The 17265-nt window shown below is 45.7% G+C and overlaps 1 protein-coding gene across 1 annotated transcript in view; it reads left to right on the plus strand.

Moving 5' to 3' along the window:
- Positions 1–3227: 3227 nt before the first annotated feature.
- Positions 3228–17265, plus strand: part of LOC311240717 (uncharacterized protein) — a gene marked incomplete at its 3' end in the record, with an annotated part of 63570 nt that continues 49532 nt past the window's right edge. The window contains exons 1-2 of the mRNA XM_084329291.1: positions 3228–3343; positions 8951–9577. Coding sequence (XP_084185417.1) covers positions 8990–9577 — 588 coding nt within the window. The 5' untranslated portion in view covers positions 3228–3343; positions 8951–8989. The remainder of the gene's footprint in view (positions 3344–8950; positions 9578–17265) is intronic.

The following is a 17265-nucleotide window of genomic DNA, read 5'->3' on the forward strand; positions in this document are numbered from 1 at the left end:
TATTATTATTATACTTTATACTTATAGCACATGCATGAGTATGGTCTCTTTTGAAAGGTAACATTCTGACGTTTCTTACACAATAAAATAAAAAAATCACTTGAATGCTAATGTATTAGAGAAACAGAGGTTTGAACTAGGGCTGACCTCGACCTAAGGATTTGTCTAGTCGACTTTGATTGGCCGAAATTTGCAGATAGTCGACTAAATGCCAAAAAAGACATTACAAAAATATCATTCCATTTGGGCTGTGGGACGAGGTGTTTAATGTCTGAAGGAGTCGACTGAAGGCTTCTTGTCCTCTGCGAAAGCAAGCAATTGGTCCACTGATGGATACATCTTGATATTTGTCTAGGGCGTTCATTAGATGGGTGAAATCCTCTTTCAGTGCCTCTGTGCCCATTTCTTAGGCAGTTAGCCTCTCTGGTATGGGCACCATTAGTGTTAGCCACGCATATAGACCTCTTTGCTTTTGGAAAAAAATAAAGTAAAGAAATAAAGAAAATAAATATATATAAATATTTTAATTTTAATTTTAATTTTTGCATTCGACTAAGAGGTTGGCAGTCGACTACGGCTCCTTTCGATCGATTAGTAGACTATTAGACTAATCGGGGTCAGCCCTAGTTTGAACACACTGAAATAAATATTTGCTCCTTACTTTTGTGTTGATTTGTTGCCAGATGCCTGTTTTTGGGTTCCAGCTGAGAGGTAGAAGCTGGAAAACATAACGGTTCAATAGCCTAAAGTCTTGTGTAGTAGAGGTCCAAAGTTTATAAAAATCCTGTGGAAAGTTTTGTGTTTAACAAAGGTCTGTAATGTGTGTACCGCAATAATTCAGCGTGATTATCCAAAATGGCCATCCACTTCCATTCATTCAGACGCACGAGTCAAAACAAAGAACTTGTTCGTCTTCTTCTGCCCCTTTCTCGTTGCAATCAGCGCTCGTCTGGGATCGCTTTCAGAGCAGATGCTCCTTGGCTACAACGGTGGTCAATCATTTTCGCCATCAGCGGTGACTGGTCAGTTCAGGACCGTTTACAACCGGACGTGGTCACTCGTCGGAACGGCTTGTCAAATGGCACTCATTGGATATTTCGTCTTGTAACTCGAGACCCGAAGCACGCAATAGGTTGAGTGTGGTGACGATCGAAAGGCGGCAAATTCAACTTTCCAACAATGTATTGGTTGATCTGCAAAAAATGCAGCCCGGAGCCAACAGACGAGGGCAGAGTACGCCGAACGTAAAAAGACTGTTTTTACACATTTCCATAGGGTGCCAAACATTCTTGAGGGCTCTATATATTCTGGTTCTCCATCTTGAATAATGGTGAATAGTCTAAACAGTGGGTTTTGCTATAAAAAAGAGGACTAGTGACTGAAATCTGTTGTGAACAGAGGATGGTTCCATGACATACAGTATAGCTCCATTTTCATCATATTTGTCAACACAAATTTTATGAATTGATGATTAAATGTTACATTTTCTGTTGAGTAGTTGTTGATTTGAATGTCGTAGGGTTTGGATATTTATACTTTCCACAACTTTTCATGGCCTGGGACACAACTTTATATGGTTTTTCGAGGTTTTCCATGACCCTAATAATCACAATTCATATTACAGGGATAATACAAAAGAAGATTTGGACTAGAATGTTTGGGCCAGAGGAATTCTTCGGTTGGTAATTTCCATGAATTTTTTTATTTGATAAAAATTTGCATAATGTTAAATGGGATTTCACTCCACACATCAACCATTGCTGCTGTTCTCTAATCAATGCAGCCATCAGGTTTAAATACTGTATAGAGGTTTGATGCAACTCAGGGATTGTATCTGGTTTTCTGTGTGAGAATTGAGTCGACACAAGCTGAATGTTTTGTGGAACTTGGCGACATCAGAGAGAAAGACATGTGAAGACAGACAGGCAGGCAGACAGACAGGGAGAGAGACAGACAGAGAGAGAGACAGGCAGACAGACAGACAAAGACAGACAGACAGAAAGAGAGATGGGCAGGCAGACAGACAGAGAGAGAGATGGGCAGGCAGACAGACGCTACTCACCAGAGACAGGTGGACAAAAGTGATGGAGAGGGAGTGGAGACAGACAGACAGTTAGGCAGACAGACAGAAATCATGTAGATTAAAAATAAAATGCTATCCGTATTGCGATCCATATCTCTATTTTATTCATCTACATAATTTCATTAAGCTGTATTTACCACAACACAAGGACTCATTGTCCTCTGATGGCATCACTGTTAGCCATATTCAAACTCATTAACTCTCATTATTACATGGCGTTTTCACATTCGCCGAAATGCTTGCTTGTGATTGGTCAATAGCGCTCGTCAGAGGTCCGATATTACTCGATAACGGACCTCTGTGGAACAATAATGACCGCTGTGCGCAGCTGTTCGCAATCAAGCCCCACTGACACACACTGTTTCAGTGCAATTAGACACACCTGCCGGGCTGCCGGCGATAATAATATTCACTTTATTTGGGCTGACAGAGCCACAGAACAACTGCTGTCTGCAATTGATCTCGTCTTGTCGATTTTGTAAAATGAATTAGGTATATTGTTAGTAAGTTAGCCATGTAATAAGCGGGATAATGTATAGCTATACTCGGTCATCATCGCAAAATAATTGACCTTCACTGACGTTTAAAACACCTCGCCGAGGCGGCTCGGTATTTTAAACTCTGTGTCGGTCAATTATTTTGCGACAATGACCTCGTAGCTATACATTATCCCTTACATAACTGTCTAACCAAATGAATATGTGCAACAAAACAGTTTAGATCCTTGTGAGATTATGTGCAAAATAAATCGGGTTGTTTTTCAGTCATGTGTCCCTTTAATTAATGGAGAAATATTATGCTTTGAACTTAATCGTGGAATTTAAACTTGCAGGGCGTTTGTTGTTGTTTTTGTTTTGTTTTTTAATTAGGGAGTATTTTGCGAATTAAGGCAACTGAGACTTCTATGTTATGTGTATCTGTATGTCATGTATGTCATATATGTTATGATGAATTGAATTCAATCAATCAATCAATCAATACTTTCATTGAGCGTTACAAGGGTGTTTATCAACCGGTGGGTGGCAGCAATGAGCACTCAGCCGTGCTGGTCTGCCGGATATTAAACAAAGAAGAATACCGGACGTGACGTAGCCTTTAGCCGCGAGAGGCGTCTATTCTTATCGCAGAACGCGAACGCGGAAGCATTGAAGCAAACATGCGTTAGATGAATAGAGGCCCCCGGCAGCGCGCTGAAGGTCCGCTTTTGAAACAACGTCAGTTCCGAAGAGATTCTGTCGACAACGCTGCGGTTTTCTCCTGGTAACTATGTCTTTTATATTATATCTACGGTATTCTCCTGATATGAATTGAAATGGGGGACCCTGATGTAAACAAGACAAACGTCTTTCTCAGGTCTGCATTCCCTTAACAATTGTGTGTATTTAGCCGTACTGTGTTGTACCCATTCTGCAATCTGTTAAATAAAGTTTTTCATTCATTCATTCAACATGTCTTTTATATTATCCAAATGGTTCTTCTTTGCGTAGATGTCGTAGTAGCCACCGTGTATAATCGAACAATTAGTGTCACGTTGCTGCGACGTCAAGCAGTGGTTTTGGTTCAACTTGTTTTGGTTAAGCTGGGCAAGCTACACTTCTTCTTCTTCTTCTTCGTGTGCTTTCCGGCAGACTGGACACCTTTCGGCGTATTGCTGCCTAACAGATTTATCTGCTCACAAGGTCTCTTCTCCTTCTACTCTACCGCCATCTACTGGAATCCTTCCTCCCCCACATTGTCCAATGACGTGCAGCTAACACTGCTTCCTCCTGACTGATTCCCCCTCTGTGATACATGCTTCGCCCCCCGTGGCCTGACTCTGACCTACTCGCTCACTCACACCCCCCTTCTCTAACGCTACCTGATCAGCCACCCTGTTTAACTCCGTCAAAACATCCTCCACTGTCAACCCCTCCATACCCAAGTGTCCCACTGCTGCTAAAACTATCAACCTAGTCCTCTCTGTCCTACTACTAACCGTCGCTGTCGTATTCACTACTCCTGCCACAAAGGCCACCATACCTAACTTCTCCCTAAACACCCTCTCTTTCTTCGCCTGAACTTCCTCTACCACCCGATGCCCTATCCTAAAACCCTGCCCCCTAACTTGCTTTCCCTGATCCTCCTGCACTATCCTTACTGCCAACTGCCCTTCCCTAAACCCCTGTCCCTTGTCTTGCTGTCCCTGTCCTACCTTCCTAGCTGCCTCCGCATATGAAATTCTACCTTCCCTTCGCACCTGCTGGACCATTACCTCTAGCTTCATCGCCTCACAACCCCAATACGCTACACTATGCTTCCCACCACAACTACAACACTTCGGCTCCACTCCCAGTTCACACTCCCCATACTTATGCTCCCCACTACACCTACCACATCTCTGTCCCTTCCTACACCACTTAACTACATGTCCAAACTCCTGGCACCTATAACACCTCAACGGATTTGGCACAAACTCCCTAACCCTATATGCCAAATACCCTAAAAATACCACTCTCGGACTAACCTCACCCTCAAACTGAACAACTATGGTCCCTGTCTCCTCCTTCTCTGCCCCTCTCTTCATCCTCTCTACACTCTTAACTTTCCCATTGCGTTCGTCACTCCTCAAATCCCCTAACAGCTGATCCATACTAACCTTAATTGGAATTCCCCCAATCACCCCCTTACACCCACTATCCCTTTTCTCCCCTACTATCCCTACTTCACAGACCTTCACTTTCCCAATGCTCTTCATTTCCCTTGCCCTCTCTACCTGCACTACACTTACACACGCTATAAACAAGTTCCCATCCCCCAACACCTTCCCGTACCTTACCTCACCTAACTGCGCTTTAATGAGCTTCGACAGCTGATTCGGCTCTATATCCCCAACTCCATTTCCTCCCTCAAAACGCACCACTACATTCAACCCTCCAAAACCCTTTCCTCTACCCTCATCCTCTGACCCACTCAAGCTATCTCCCCTCTCTTTCTTCCTCTTACTCCCCTTCCCCTCCCTTTCCCTACTCTTCTTCCCCACCTCTTTCCACTCTTCTCCCCCACTCTCTTCCCCACTACACTCCATACTGGCCCCACCCGTCCCCTTCCCGTCGTCATGGCCATTCTCATCCCTACCGCTATCTCCCTCGCCCTTCTCACACCACTTACTACCATCACTATCCTCCCAATACCCTGGATAGCCGATCACAGGCCGGGGCCACCAATCGATTTTCTGATTCCTCACAGCCTCATCCTGCGCCCCCCACCACCGCATACTACTACTCTCACACAAGTCTTCGCTGCACAGCTCCGACGGACGCAGACGCCGCCACTCGGCGCACCTCTCAACATCCACCCTCCCACATGAACAAACTTCACTACTGTCTCCCTCTCCAAACATCCGCCGTCCCTCATGAACACGCGGCATGGCCTGCCACTCTCTCTCGCACACTCCAGCGAAAAAAAAGGAGATTGTTTAGCGCGCAGGTGCAATTGATCAGGGGGCAAGCTACACTACAAGTTACTCTCGATTAAATATAGCTCAACTACAATGGAAGCTATCCCCAGAGAAATGTAGCAAGCTACACTACAAGAACATGGCAAAAATAGCTAACTACATCGGCACTACTTTTTTTTTTATATACTTCATGATCAAGTTTCCAAACAAATAGGCAGGCAAAAAAAAGGTTCAGTTTGATTGTTTATTATAAAACTGAAACAAGCCCTCGTCTGGCTTTTTGTTCTCAAGTTAGTGCTGGGCGTGTGGGAAGTTGAGAGCAGCTTCTTTTTTGGCTGACACAATAAACACCTAAACACATATGTTTTAGGTGTTTTTTCAGTCAAACTCATACATTTTTCCAGATAGGGCCATGGAGAGGCATTGTTGTTATTGACATCATCTTCATCAATGCCATCAGCCCTGGAAACATCGAATCCCTCTGCCATTTCGCGCGGACTGGTTCATGTAATCTGTTAAATAAATGTTTCATTCATCAGTGGTCTGTGTTTTGATTTTCACTTCCTGATTTGCGGAGCTGGATCGGCATGTCCCGCCCTATCCTGCCTCTGATTGGTCTACCCGTAAGGTTTTGGCCTAACCTTACCCAATCGTGAGTTGTCATACTCATATCTAAACCAACCAACCAATCATAGTGGGTTTTCTCCTGGAGTCCCCCCCCCCCCCCCCCCCCACAAATATTTATTTAGTCTGTTTCTCCATTCAGTAAGGGAGGTGGTAGCTGGTAGCCTAATGGTGGTAGCTGAGCAGGTGAAGCCTGGGCCTGGCCTGATGGTGGTAGCTGAGCAGGTGAAGCCTGGCCTGATGGTGGTAGCTGAGCAGGTGAAGCCTGGGCCTGGCCTGGTGGTGGTAGCTGAGCAGGTGAAGCCTGGGCCTGGCCTGATGGTGGTAGCTGAGCAGGTGAAGCCTGGGCCTGGCCTGGTGGTGGTAGCTGAGCAGGTGAAGCCTGGGCCTGGCCTGATGGTGGTAGCTGAGCAGGTGAAGCCTGGGCCTGGCCGCCTCTATACTTTAGGCAAGTCGCTTGTCCTTCCGCGTTCCCGTTTTGCGCTCTGATTGGCCACGCACGTTTCTGGTCATGTGATATGTGCGCCAATTGTGGGACGGCAAGTTTTTGGACTGTTAAGCTTAGGCGTTCTTTCGAAGTTGGTTAAGGTTATAGTTTGTCTTAGAGCAGGGCGATAGAATGCCTGGCCTGATTCCAAACTCTAACCTTAACCAACTGTGAAAGAGTTGCCTAAGCTTAACCAGTGATAAACTAGGCGTTAGGTAGTTTGCAGGCTGTTAGACCCGGGTATATGGTAGCTGAGCAGGTGACGCCTGGGCCTGGCCTGGTGGTGGTAGCTGAGCAGGTGAAGCCTGGGCCTGGCCTGGTGGTGGTAGCTGAGCAGGTGAAGCCTGGGCCTGGCCTGATGGTGGTAGCTGAGCAGGTGAAGCCTGGGCCTGGCCTGGTGGTGGTAGCTGAGCAGGTGAAGCCTGGGCCTGGCCTGATGGTGGTAGCTGAGCAGGTGAAGCCTGGGCCTGGCCTGATGGTGGTAGCTGAGGCTGCTGGAGCCAAGTAGTTTTCACATACAATGAATTTGCTTTGGTCATTTTTGGTGCCACATTAGATAATAAAATAAGAAGGTGAGTAAAATAAAATGAAATATGAACTAAGATAATTATGATAGAAGCACAATATAATATCATTCTGAAATAAAATAAAAAAAAATAGGCCAGGGCTGTTCAACTGTAAAATAAAGAGGTGGAATACTCTTGTCAGGACCGCTCCATTATCATTCAAAGCGGCAGTAGAACTCATTCAGGTCGTTGGCTAGACTTGATTGATTGATTTGAAAAATGTACTTCCTCGTGTGATGTCACTTCAAATACGGCTACCAAGACGCTCAAAAAGCAAAAGAGTCGAGTCGAGTAGGTAGTGGTACCATGCAGACTTGCAGTGGAAAAGCAGCATAAGAGAATACTTCATAATGTTTCATGCAATTAAAAATGTTATATTATAGGGCTGGACGGTATGGTCTAAAATTTATATCATGGTATAATTTGAAGCATAGACGGTAACGGTATATATCACGGTATATTAACTTATCTTAGCTTGCTGAGGCTAATACATCGACAGGCTGTTACAGTAGGAGTGGAGCGAGCTAACGTTAGCTTGCTGAGGCTAATACATCGACAGGCTGCTACAGTAGGAGTGGAGCGAGCTAACGTTACCTTGCTGAGGCTAATATCAACAGGCTGCTCCAGTAGGAGTGGAGCGAGCTAACGTTAGCTTGCTGAGGCTAATACATCAACAGGCTGCTCCAGTAGGAGTGGAGCGAGCTAACGTTAGCTTGCTGAGGCTAATACATCGACAGGCTGCTCCAGTAGGAGTGGAGCGAGCTAACGTTAGCTTGCTGAGGCTAATACACCGACAGGCTGCTCCAGTAGGAGTGGAGCGAGCTAACGTTAGCTTGCTGAGGCTAATACATCAACAGGCTGCTACAGTAGGAGTGGAGCGAGCTAACGTTAGCTTTCTGAGGCTAATACATCAACAGGCTGCTACAGTAGGAGTGGACTAACGTGGAGCGAGCTAACGTTAGCTTGCTGAGACTACATCGACAGTTAACATTACATAAGGTTTTAGCGCGATGTGGGAATTACAGAATGGCGAGGATGCAAAGCATGTTAGACCATTGGACTCGTCGCAGAGTTTACATTACACATAGAAACTGCGCGACTCGCGAGAAAAGTTGTCACACAGCCTTCAAACGCAGCGCGGAAGAGCTTGTTTGCTTCTGTGTTTATTATGAAATGACAATTGCATGTTGACACGCCCACTGCGCGAAGCCTCTGTGCTCCTAAATAACTTTTTACAGTTCGCATATATCTATCTATGACTAATTCTATCTATTCTTAGGGGCAAATACTAGTGAAATAGTCGCGCTGTGGTTACATGACGTCATTGCTATTTTAGAGCTGCTCTACCGGTTACAAGGTATAGTCAAAATCCATACCGTAGAGCAAATTCATACTTTATACCGTTCACCCCTAATATATATATATTTAGTACACATGATTTATTTATTTTAAATAACACAGTGACACTTTTCTTTTTTGATAAGAAATCCAGCCATATTCCTTTCATTGTATTTCAAATACTGCACTTTAATTTCAAGTGGAGAACTAATCTTTCCATTAAGAACTGACAATCAGGGAATTTAAACATTGTTGACATTGTTTTTTTGTTTATTTTATTCCTGATCTTTGAGATCTTTAAATGTTCCCCAATAAATATGACGTAGTTATCTTTTTAGGTGTCTTGCGTTGAAGTAAGATCTTGAAGAAACCTCAGTGTGTGATTCCTTTTATATCTCTGCTTCGTCATCTTCCAGGCCCCACATCTGCTCGTCGCAAGGCCACCTCAGGTCACGATGAGCTCCCAGCGAAGACCCGTCCTGCACCCCAAGCCTCCCACCCTCGCCGCGGCCAGCGCCATCCCCGTGCTCCTCGTGGTCAGCCCCACCACGTCTAACGTTGGACACCCGCCTGACACACTCCTGGTGAAACCGCCCGTCCGCGGTCCTCCCCACACGACCCCTCAGCGGAGGAAGATGCACCGGCCGGCGTCTCACAGCCTCGCCGGAGGGAAGGGCGCCGCGGCCTCGCCGGGTAAGAACGGGCCCGACGGTCGACTGCTGCTGGTGGAGAACCAACAGGCGCCCGGCTCCAGGGTTCGAAAGTGGACGGTGCGGATGCAGGAGAGCAGGATGCAGGAGAGCCTGGACTTGGACGCGTCGTCGACATCGCTCCCGACTCTCACCCCTCCGGCCAACCTGCTGTCCAACATCAAGCTGCTGCCTGTGAAGCTGCGGCCCGTGAAGCTGGTCCCCATCAGGGTGGTCCCCTGGAGGGTGAAGAAGACTATGAAGGTCAAGGAGCTGACCCAGAGGAGATCCTCAAACAACTGGAGGCCCATTCGACCCGCCGTCCAGGACCAGCTCCAGGGCATGGAGACACAGGTACAGGGGACTGGGACTGGTCTAGGACCAGCTCCAGGGCATGGAGACACAGGTACAGGGACTGGGACTGGTCTAGGACCAGCTCCAGGGCATGGAGACACAGGTACAGGGGACTGGGACTGGTCTAGGACCAGCTCCAGGGCATGGAGACACAGGTACAGGGGACTGGGACTGGTCTAGGACCAGCTCCAGGGCATGGAGACACAGGTACAGGGGACTGGGACTGGTCTAGGACCAGCTCCAGGGCATGGATTGAATTACTGAAATAAAATAACTTTTCCACGATATTCTAATTTATCGAGCTGCACCTGTAGACGATGGACGTTGGCGCTAGCTGTCTTAACTTACCTAATTAATACTCCAGTCTGCAAAAATACGACACTTGGTGCTAATTCACGGAGCTGTGTAAACACGGGTAGCCTAGCCAAGCTCTAGTGTGCTCTAGTAGCCTGTAAGCTTGCCGCTGTTTAACGTTAGCGAACGTTACATACAGCTTGTTGGTGGACACGCAGCCTCAACAACATATTAACTGAAATAGCGTTCGCTTAGCAAGCATTATCCATGAGTTTTCCAACATGTAAGCTAAAACTTACCCATGATCCGAGTAGCTGTCATCACGGTTCTTCCAGGGTGCTTGCTCGTGCATCACTGCTTTCTTCTTCTTTGTCGTTAGTACACAGAATGCAGTCATGGCAGACAAGGGAAATGATACTGCCCCAGCACTTCCTGTAGTGCATTTGCAAATTTTTTAATGAATGTTACCGGCTCTCTGTTTTTTTTTATACAACGCATCAACACTAAAATTCCGCACAGATGAATTTTTATGATTGACATCGTCGATTATGTCGACTAATCGTTGCAGCCCTACCTGACACCAGGCCACAAGTGTCATATCTCAGCTCCTGTTAGTACTAGATCCTTGTATAATATAACTTCTATTTTATTTGCAACAGTGTATTTATTCAAACATTTCAAATTAATTATTTCACAATAACATATTTCTCTCTCTCTCTGTCTACACAGACACCCGTTATGAAGTGATGCAAAGTACACATAGATTACTACAAAGTGTCCAGAGAGATAGAAAGAGATGAAGAGGGAGGAGGTAACGGGATCACAAGTCAGGCAGGACTTACGACCTTCACCTACAGACCAGGCTCACAAGACTCCAGCTAGCAGCAGCTACTGGGTAAAAAAAAAAAAGGAAACAGTACTGACTGAGGCCCCTCCAGCACCAGTCTCTCAGTTAGTTACAGACTGAGGCCCCTCCAGCACCAGTCTCTCAGTTAGTTACAGACTGAGGCCCCTCCAGCACCAGTCTCTCAGTTAGTTGGTACAGACTGAGGCCCCTCCAGCACCAGTCTCTCAGTTAGTTACAGACTGAGGCCCCTCCAGCACCAGTCTCTCAGTTAGTTACAGACTGAGGCCCCTCCAGCACCAGTCTCTCAGTTAGTTACAGACTGAGGCCCCTCCAGCACCAGTCTCTCAGTTAGTTGGTACAGACTGAGGCCCCTCCAGCACCAGTCTCTCAGTTAGTTGGTACAGACTGAGGCCCCTCCAGCACCAGTCTCTCAGTTAGTTGTTACAGACTGAGGCCCCTCCAGCACCAGTCTCTCAGTTAGTTACAGACTGAGGCCCCTCCAGCACCAGTCTCTCAGTTAGTTACAGACTGAGGCCCCTCCAGCACCAGTCTCTCAGTTAGTTGGTACAGACTGAGGCCCCTCCAGCACCAGTCTCTCAGTTAGTTGGTACAGACTGAGGCCCCTCCAGCACCAGTCTCTCAGTTAGTTGTTACAGACTGAGGCCCCTCCAGCACCAGTCTCTCAGTTAGTTACAGACTGAGGCCCCTCCAGCACCAGTCTCTCAGTTAGTTGCTGTGCCACAAGCAACAAGCCACCACTACCAAGCCAGCAACCATCAGAATCAGAAAGGTGTTTATTGCCAAGTTTATGTTTATTAGGATCCTCATTAGTCATCACCAATGTGTTGACTATTCTTCCTGGGGTCCACACAGATATACACATACAAATATGAAACGTTCAGTATAAATCAGTCATATATCACATACATAATCAATAAAACAAAAGAAGGTCATAGGTGAATCCATTTCACCATACCTTTAAAACAAAAACAAAGTATACAGAAGTTTGGATAACATGGCTGCAGCTACACTCATGCATGACATATATTGATTTCCTTCTGGATTATGGCTCCTTTAAGTTAATTTTGGAAACTGTCCTTGTTTTCCGTCCATATGATATGTAACCGGATCCTATTTCAAATTTTCAATATGTTATGGCTCTATACAGTACATTGCAGTTTACTGAGCTTGTCATGCCTCAGAAAGGCAATCTCACCCCTCTCCCGGGCTTCCCTCAATTTAGGGAGTAGCTCTTTCCTTTTCATTCTGACTGCGTCAGTGTAATCTTCATGTAGATGTTCGTCCCTCTTAGATTTTTGGCTCTCTCCAAAACCGCTGATCTGTCCTTGAACCTCAAGAACTTCACCACTATGGGTCTGGGTCTGGTGTTGTGAGCGGCTGGCTTCCCAGTGAGCTTGCTCAATCTCAATGCCTCATTGAAGCTGGTAGCCTGGGGCTGGCCTGATTTTGGTGGCTGGTAGGTGCCGGTGGTGGCCTGGTGGCGTGTTGCTTTTTAACATGTCATGAGTGCAAGAATGTGACAATTTGACCATGTGACCGCGGCAACGCGGGAGAGCGGCAGTGCGGAAATAGGCTGTCTCTAAGACAAACTCTAACCTTAACCAGCTCCTTAACAGCGCCTAAACTTAACCGTTCTAACCTTAACCAACTCCGAAACAATGCCTAACCTTAACATTAACCTTAACCATGCCTAACCTTAACCATAGAAAGAATATTGCCATTCTCTAAGACAAACTCTAACCTTAACCAGCTCCTTAACAGCGCCTAAACTTAACCGTTCTAACCTTAACCAACTCCGAAACAATGCCTAACCTTAACCTTAACCATGCCTAACCTAAACCGGCGAAAGAATACATGTTAAAAAAAAATCACGTTAAAAAAAAAAATTCATGGGATTCGAACTCGTCAACAACGAACCACAGGACCGCTGCTCTGCCAGGTGAGCTGAAGCGCCGAATGAAAATCATGGCGGATTACTAGGGCGGTTACATAATTCCTCTCGCGCTCTGCCGCTCCGCTCGCTCTGCCGCTCTGCTCTGCGGTTGCCGCGCCTGCCGCGGGGCATGGCACAGCCAATCAGGGAAAACGCGGAAGCAAAAGCAGCACTCATGACATGTTATTAAGCAATAGGCGGCCTGGTGGTGGTAATAATAATAATAATAATAATAATAATAATAATAATAATAATAATAATAATAATAATAATGCAAGTAGGGGTGGACGGTATGGTCTAAAATTTATATCACGGTATAATTTGAAGCATAGGCGGTAACGGTATATATCACGGTATCAGTGTTTCCGTTAGAATAATTTTTTTTGCCTGATAGGCAGGCTATATAAAGAATGACATCCTCAAGGCATGTAGATTTATAATATTTTAACTTAAAACTAGGCTACTTTTGCGTATACAGTCATTATATTCCAAATAAAATAAGTCCCGAGTCGAGACTCCGTGCTGCTCCCAACGAATCCCAATAGTATGCAACTGCAGAGCCGCAGAGTAGGGGCGCTTTCAGGTCCGGTCACAGGCCCGCTCAACAGCGCCCCCCACCCAACGGCTGAATTGCCAATGGCTGAATTGGAGTATTGCACTGTGCAAGCACAGCGGCCCCGCTCTGCGGCTCTGCAGCTGCATATGCTTCTCGCAAAATCCAGCATCCAGCTTGCGCTGCCCAGCCGTCAGAACACTACACACATATCATAATGTTCACAGCAAACTGTAGTTGATCACCAGGTATGTTTTATTAACGTAGAATAATTCATATAAGAAAAACGATAGGGAAATCTCTTACCTTTCTCCACTGGTTAAAAATGCCAGGAACTGAAATTGAAACTTGCTCTGCGCCGCGGTGATATGTGTTAATTATGAAATGACAATTGCGTGTTGACACGCCGTCGCCCACTGCGCGAAGCCTTCTAAATAACTTTTTCCAGTTTGCACATATCTATTATCTATGACCAGGGAGCGAAATTAACTTTTTTACTCACCGGCCAGTGGCGGGTAGATGGGAAGAATCTACCCACCAAGCATATTTCTTACCTGCCAATTTTTTTTTGATTAAATTTTTTTTTATATATATTTTATATAAAAAATATTTTTTTAAATAAAATATATATTATATAATCATATATATAATCATAAATGCTCGCTATCTGCAAACGGCTCCACTGTCTGTGTGTATACTTGAGTAGCCTCCAGCTCCAGCAAGGATTCTCCGGCGATGCAGCTAGACCCTATACTAATACTCTACATTCAGCATGCAAGGATTCTCCGGTGCTGCAGCTGGACCCTATTGGTATAATGTTACGGTTCTTTGGTCAAATCACATTCATCAAGCCCTCAGCTAGAATATGCATTGAATCAATGTTATAAGACATTGATATCAGGAGCTATCTGTAGCTACTGCTAGCCCGCTAGATAACGTTAAGACAATTTAGTTTACTGGGACATAGGGCTGGGCGATATGACCAAAAACGTTATCGCGATAAAATTATAAAATTATTCTCATATAACTCGATATCGATAATTATCGTCGATATAATGTCTGTCAAGTTTAATTAACTTATTATGCCCGGCGCCGATACGCGGGCTGACTTGTTTTGCTGCTGTGAATGTCTCGAGAGTCGAGTTGATGTCGTCATCAGTCCGCGCACGTTAGGAGTTAGCCAAAGCAAGCGGAGTATTTCATGACAATGTACTAAAAAATGACCCTAAAATACTCTGTTCCGCCCAATTCATTGCAACGACGTCCACCGTATACCCCACACTACTATAACAGTTACCCTCAGAATTCAAAACACACACCAACTCGGCAGGTAACCTGTGAAATAGCGCAGTGCAAGCTAATTAGCCATAGCCAGCCTCGTTTCCGAGCGGAGTATTTCATGACAATGTACTAAAAAATGACCCTAAAATACTCTGTTCCGCCCAATTCATTGCAACGGCGTCCACCGTATACCCCACACTACTATAACAGTTACCCTCAGAATTCAAAACACACACCAACTCGGCAGGTAACCTGTGAAATAGCGGCGTGCAAGCTAATTAGCCATAGCCAGCCTTGTTTACTGCGTCCTACCTCCGTGCCTCCTTCCGGGTCTCCTTCCGCTATCGGCCATCTCCTTCACTGATTGGTTGTTAGTGCGTGTGTTCATATCCAAGCTTGGAAAATCGATATATCGAAACTTTGCGACCACGTTTCATGTTTATTTCGAGGAAATAATTTATCGCGATAGTTATCGTTATCGTTTTATCGCCCAGCCCTACTGGGACATATAGATCTAACGTGAGATAGCTAACGTGAGATAGCTAACGTGAGCTAGCTAACGAGGGAACGGAGGTATTATGCACTCGAGTCGACTATTGCTGGAGCATTTGTTGATATCAGCAGCTATCAGTAGCTAGCCAGCTAGATACCGTTAGACAATGCCTCGTCATGTATTAAACTAAAAGTGAATAGTTGACTGGGTCATTGTTTAAACAGTAACGGTAGCTGATGGAGGTCCGATCTAGACTAGAGCAGACTGCCTCCGTGTTGATACGAGCAGAAGCCAATAGTATCCCGCTGCAGGGCTGGGCGGATATGACTCGTTGCCACGTTTTTTTTCAAAATAAGAGTATCATACGAACCGAATGTTGCCAACTGCCGGAGCCAGCGAAATGTATGACTGGAGCTGCGCTTGGGGCGGAAATGAGACCCGCACAGATTTTCAAAATAAGAGTATCGTTATGAACTACACGTCTACACGCCACACGGCGGGCAGACCTCTCAGTGGCAAGCGCCAAATGTAAAAACTGAGCGCCCCTGGCGGGTGGCGGGCTTAAATTTCGCCCCCTGTCTATGACTAATTCTATCTATTTTTAGGGGCAAATGCGAGTGAAATAGTCGCGCTGTGGTTACATGACGTCATTGCTATTTTAGAGCTGCTCTACCGGTTACAAGGTATAGTCAAAATCCATACCGTAGAGCAAATTCATACCGTTTATACCGTATACCGTTTATACCGTCCACCCCTACACCCAAAAACAAACATACAATTACACACCAGTAAAAACATAATATTACAGAGTTACACATAGGGGAGCAGTTATAATAAACTTAAAATGAAAGTGAATATGCCAGGATGAACAGATGATTCCCGTTTTGAGGCGGGAAAAAAGGTGGGGAGGTTGTCTATTGCACGGATGTCTTGTGGTAGGGAATTCCAGAGGCGGGGGGCACAGCGGGAGAAGGCTCTGGATCCCATGGTAGTAGTCAGACGGGAAGGGGGAGTGATACGTTGGAAGGAAGAGGAGGATCCGAGTGACCGAGAGGGAGTGTAGGACTGGAGAAGTTCTGTGAGATAAGGAGGGGCTAGGTTATGGAGGGCCTTGAAGGTGAGTAGTAATACTTTGTAGTCAGTGCGTGACTTAACAGGCAGCCAGTGGAGTTGGTGGAGAACAGGAGTGATGTGGTTGGTGGAGGGAGTTCTAGTGATGATGCAGGCGGCTGAGTTTTGGACTAGTTGGAGTTTATAGGGGTACTTGTGTGGGAGACCAATAAGGAGGAGTTACAGTAATCCAGGCGGGATGTGACCAAGGCGTGAACAAGAGTAGCGGTGCTGGTAGGTGTAAAGTGGTCTGCACACGGCGGGCGACAGACGTCGCCTGGCGATGCGATCGCCTGTTGCTCAACGACAATCGCTTGTCCCCCCACACCAGAGGCGACCGTCGCTCTGTCTAGCTGGGGGTGTGGTTACTTGTTTCCCCCCGGGAGATATAGGAGGACGGACCGCCGGGACCGGACGTCATGTTGTTGTGAAGTGAGCATATTAGCAGCTCTTCACTAGCACTAGCAGGTAGCTGTGTTGCGCGTTACGAGGGAATATTAACCTGTAAAACCCATATTGAGCTGGAATTAAACCACCATATACGAATACAACCTCTCATTCTTCCTGACATTACTGCATGACTGATCGCTACAATACGTTCACTAGGCACCGATTGGACAAGTATTATTATGCAGCTGAGAGAGAATGTTTTTTCACTGAAGACGCTGTTCTGTTCTCAACCATCATTTCTTTGGACAATAAACCGTATAAACCACATCAGCTGCAGCCTGGACATTAAACTCTGTCAACATCCACAACTTATTTTGTTACCCGAGTACAAAAACATCTAGTAGGTGCATCGTGGCGCATTGTCAGTTAGCTAATGACAAGCGGCCACTAAACCTTAAGTTCTCCAACTAACGTTATTTATTTTTATTGTTCCTGTTAATAATAATTAACATAAGTAGCATGGTAATAATATGTAGGTTATTGGTCAATGAATGTATTGATACATTAATGGTGTACAAATGATACACCAATAGAAGTCATGTTATTTCCTCATTGTCCTTTCAGTGTCGCCTCAAAAAATAGGATCAAGGCGATTTTTAGCCAGGTGACAGAAATAGCTGCGCGACCGTCGCTTCAAAATCTCCTGCCGTGTGGGTTCTCCCATTCATAACAATGAAGGCGATACAATTCTGTCGGTCGCCTCGCT

Source organism: Notolepis coatsorum, assembly GCF_963971535.1.
Source record: "Notolepis coatsorum genome assembly, chromosome: 14".
NCBI classification, from domain to species: domain Eukaryota; kingdom Metazoa; phylum Chordata; class Actinopteri; order Aulopiformes; family Paralepididae; genus Notolepis; species Notolepis coatsorum.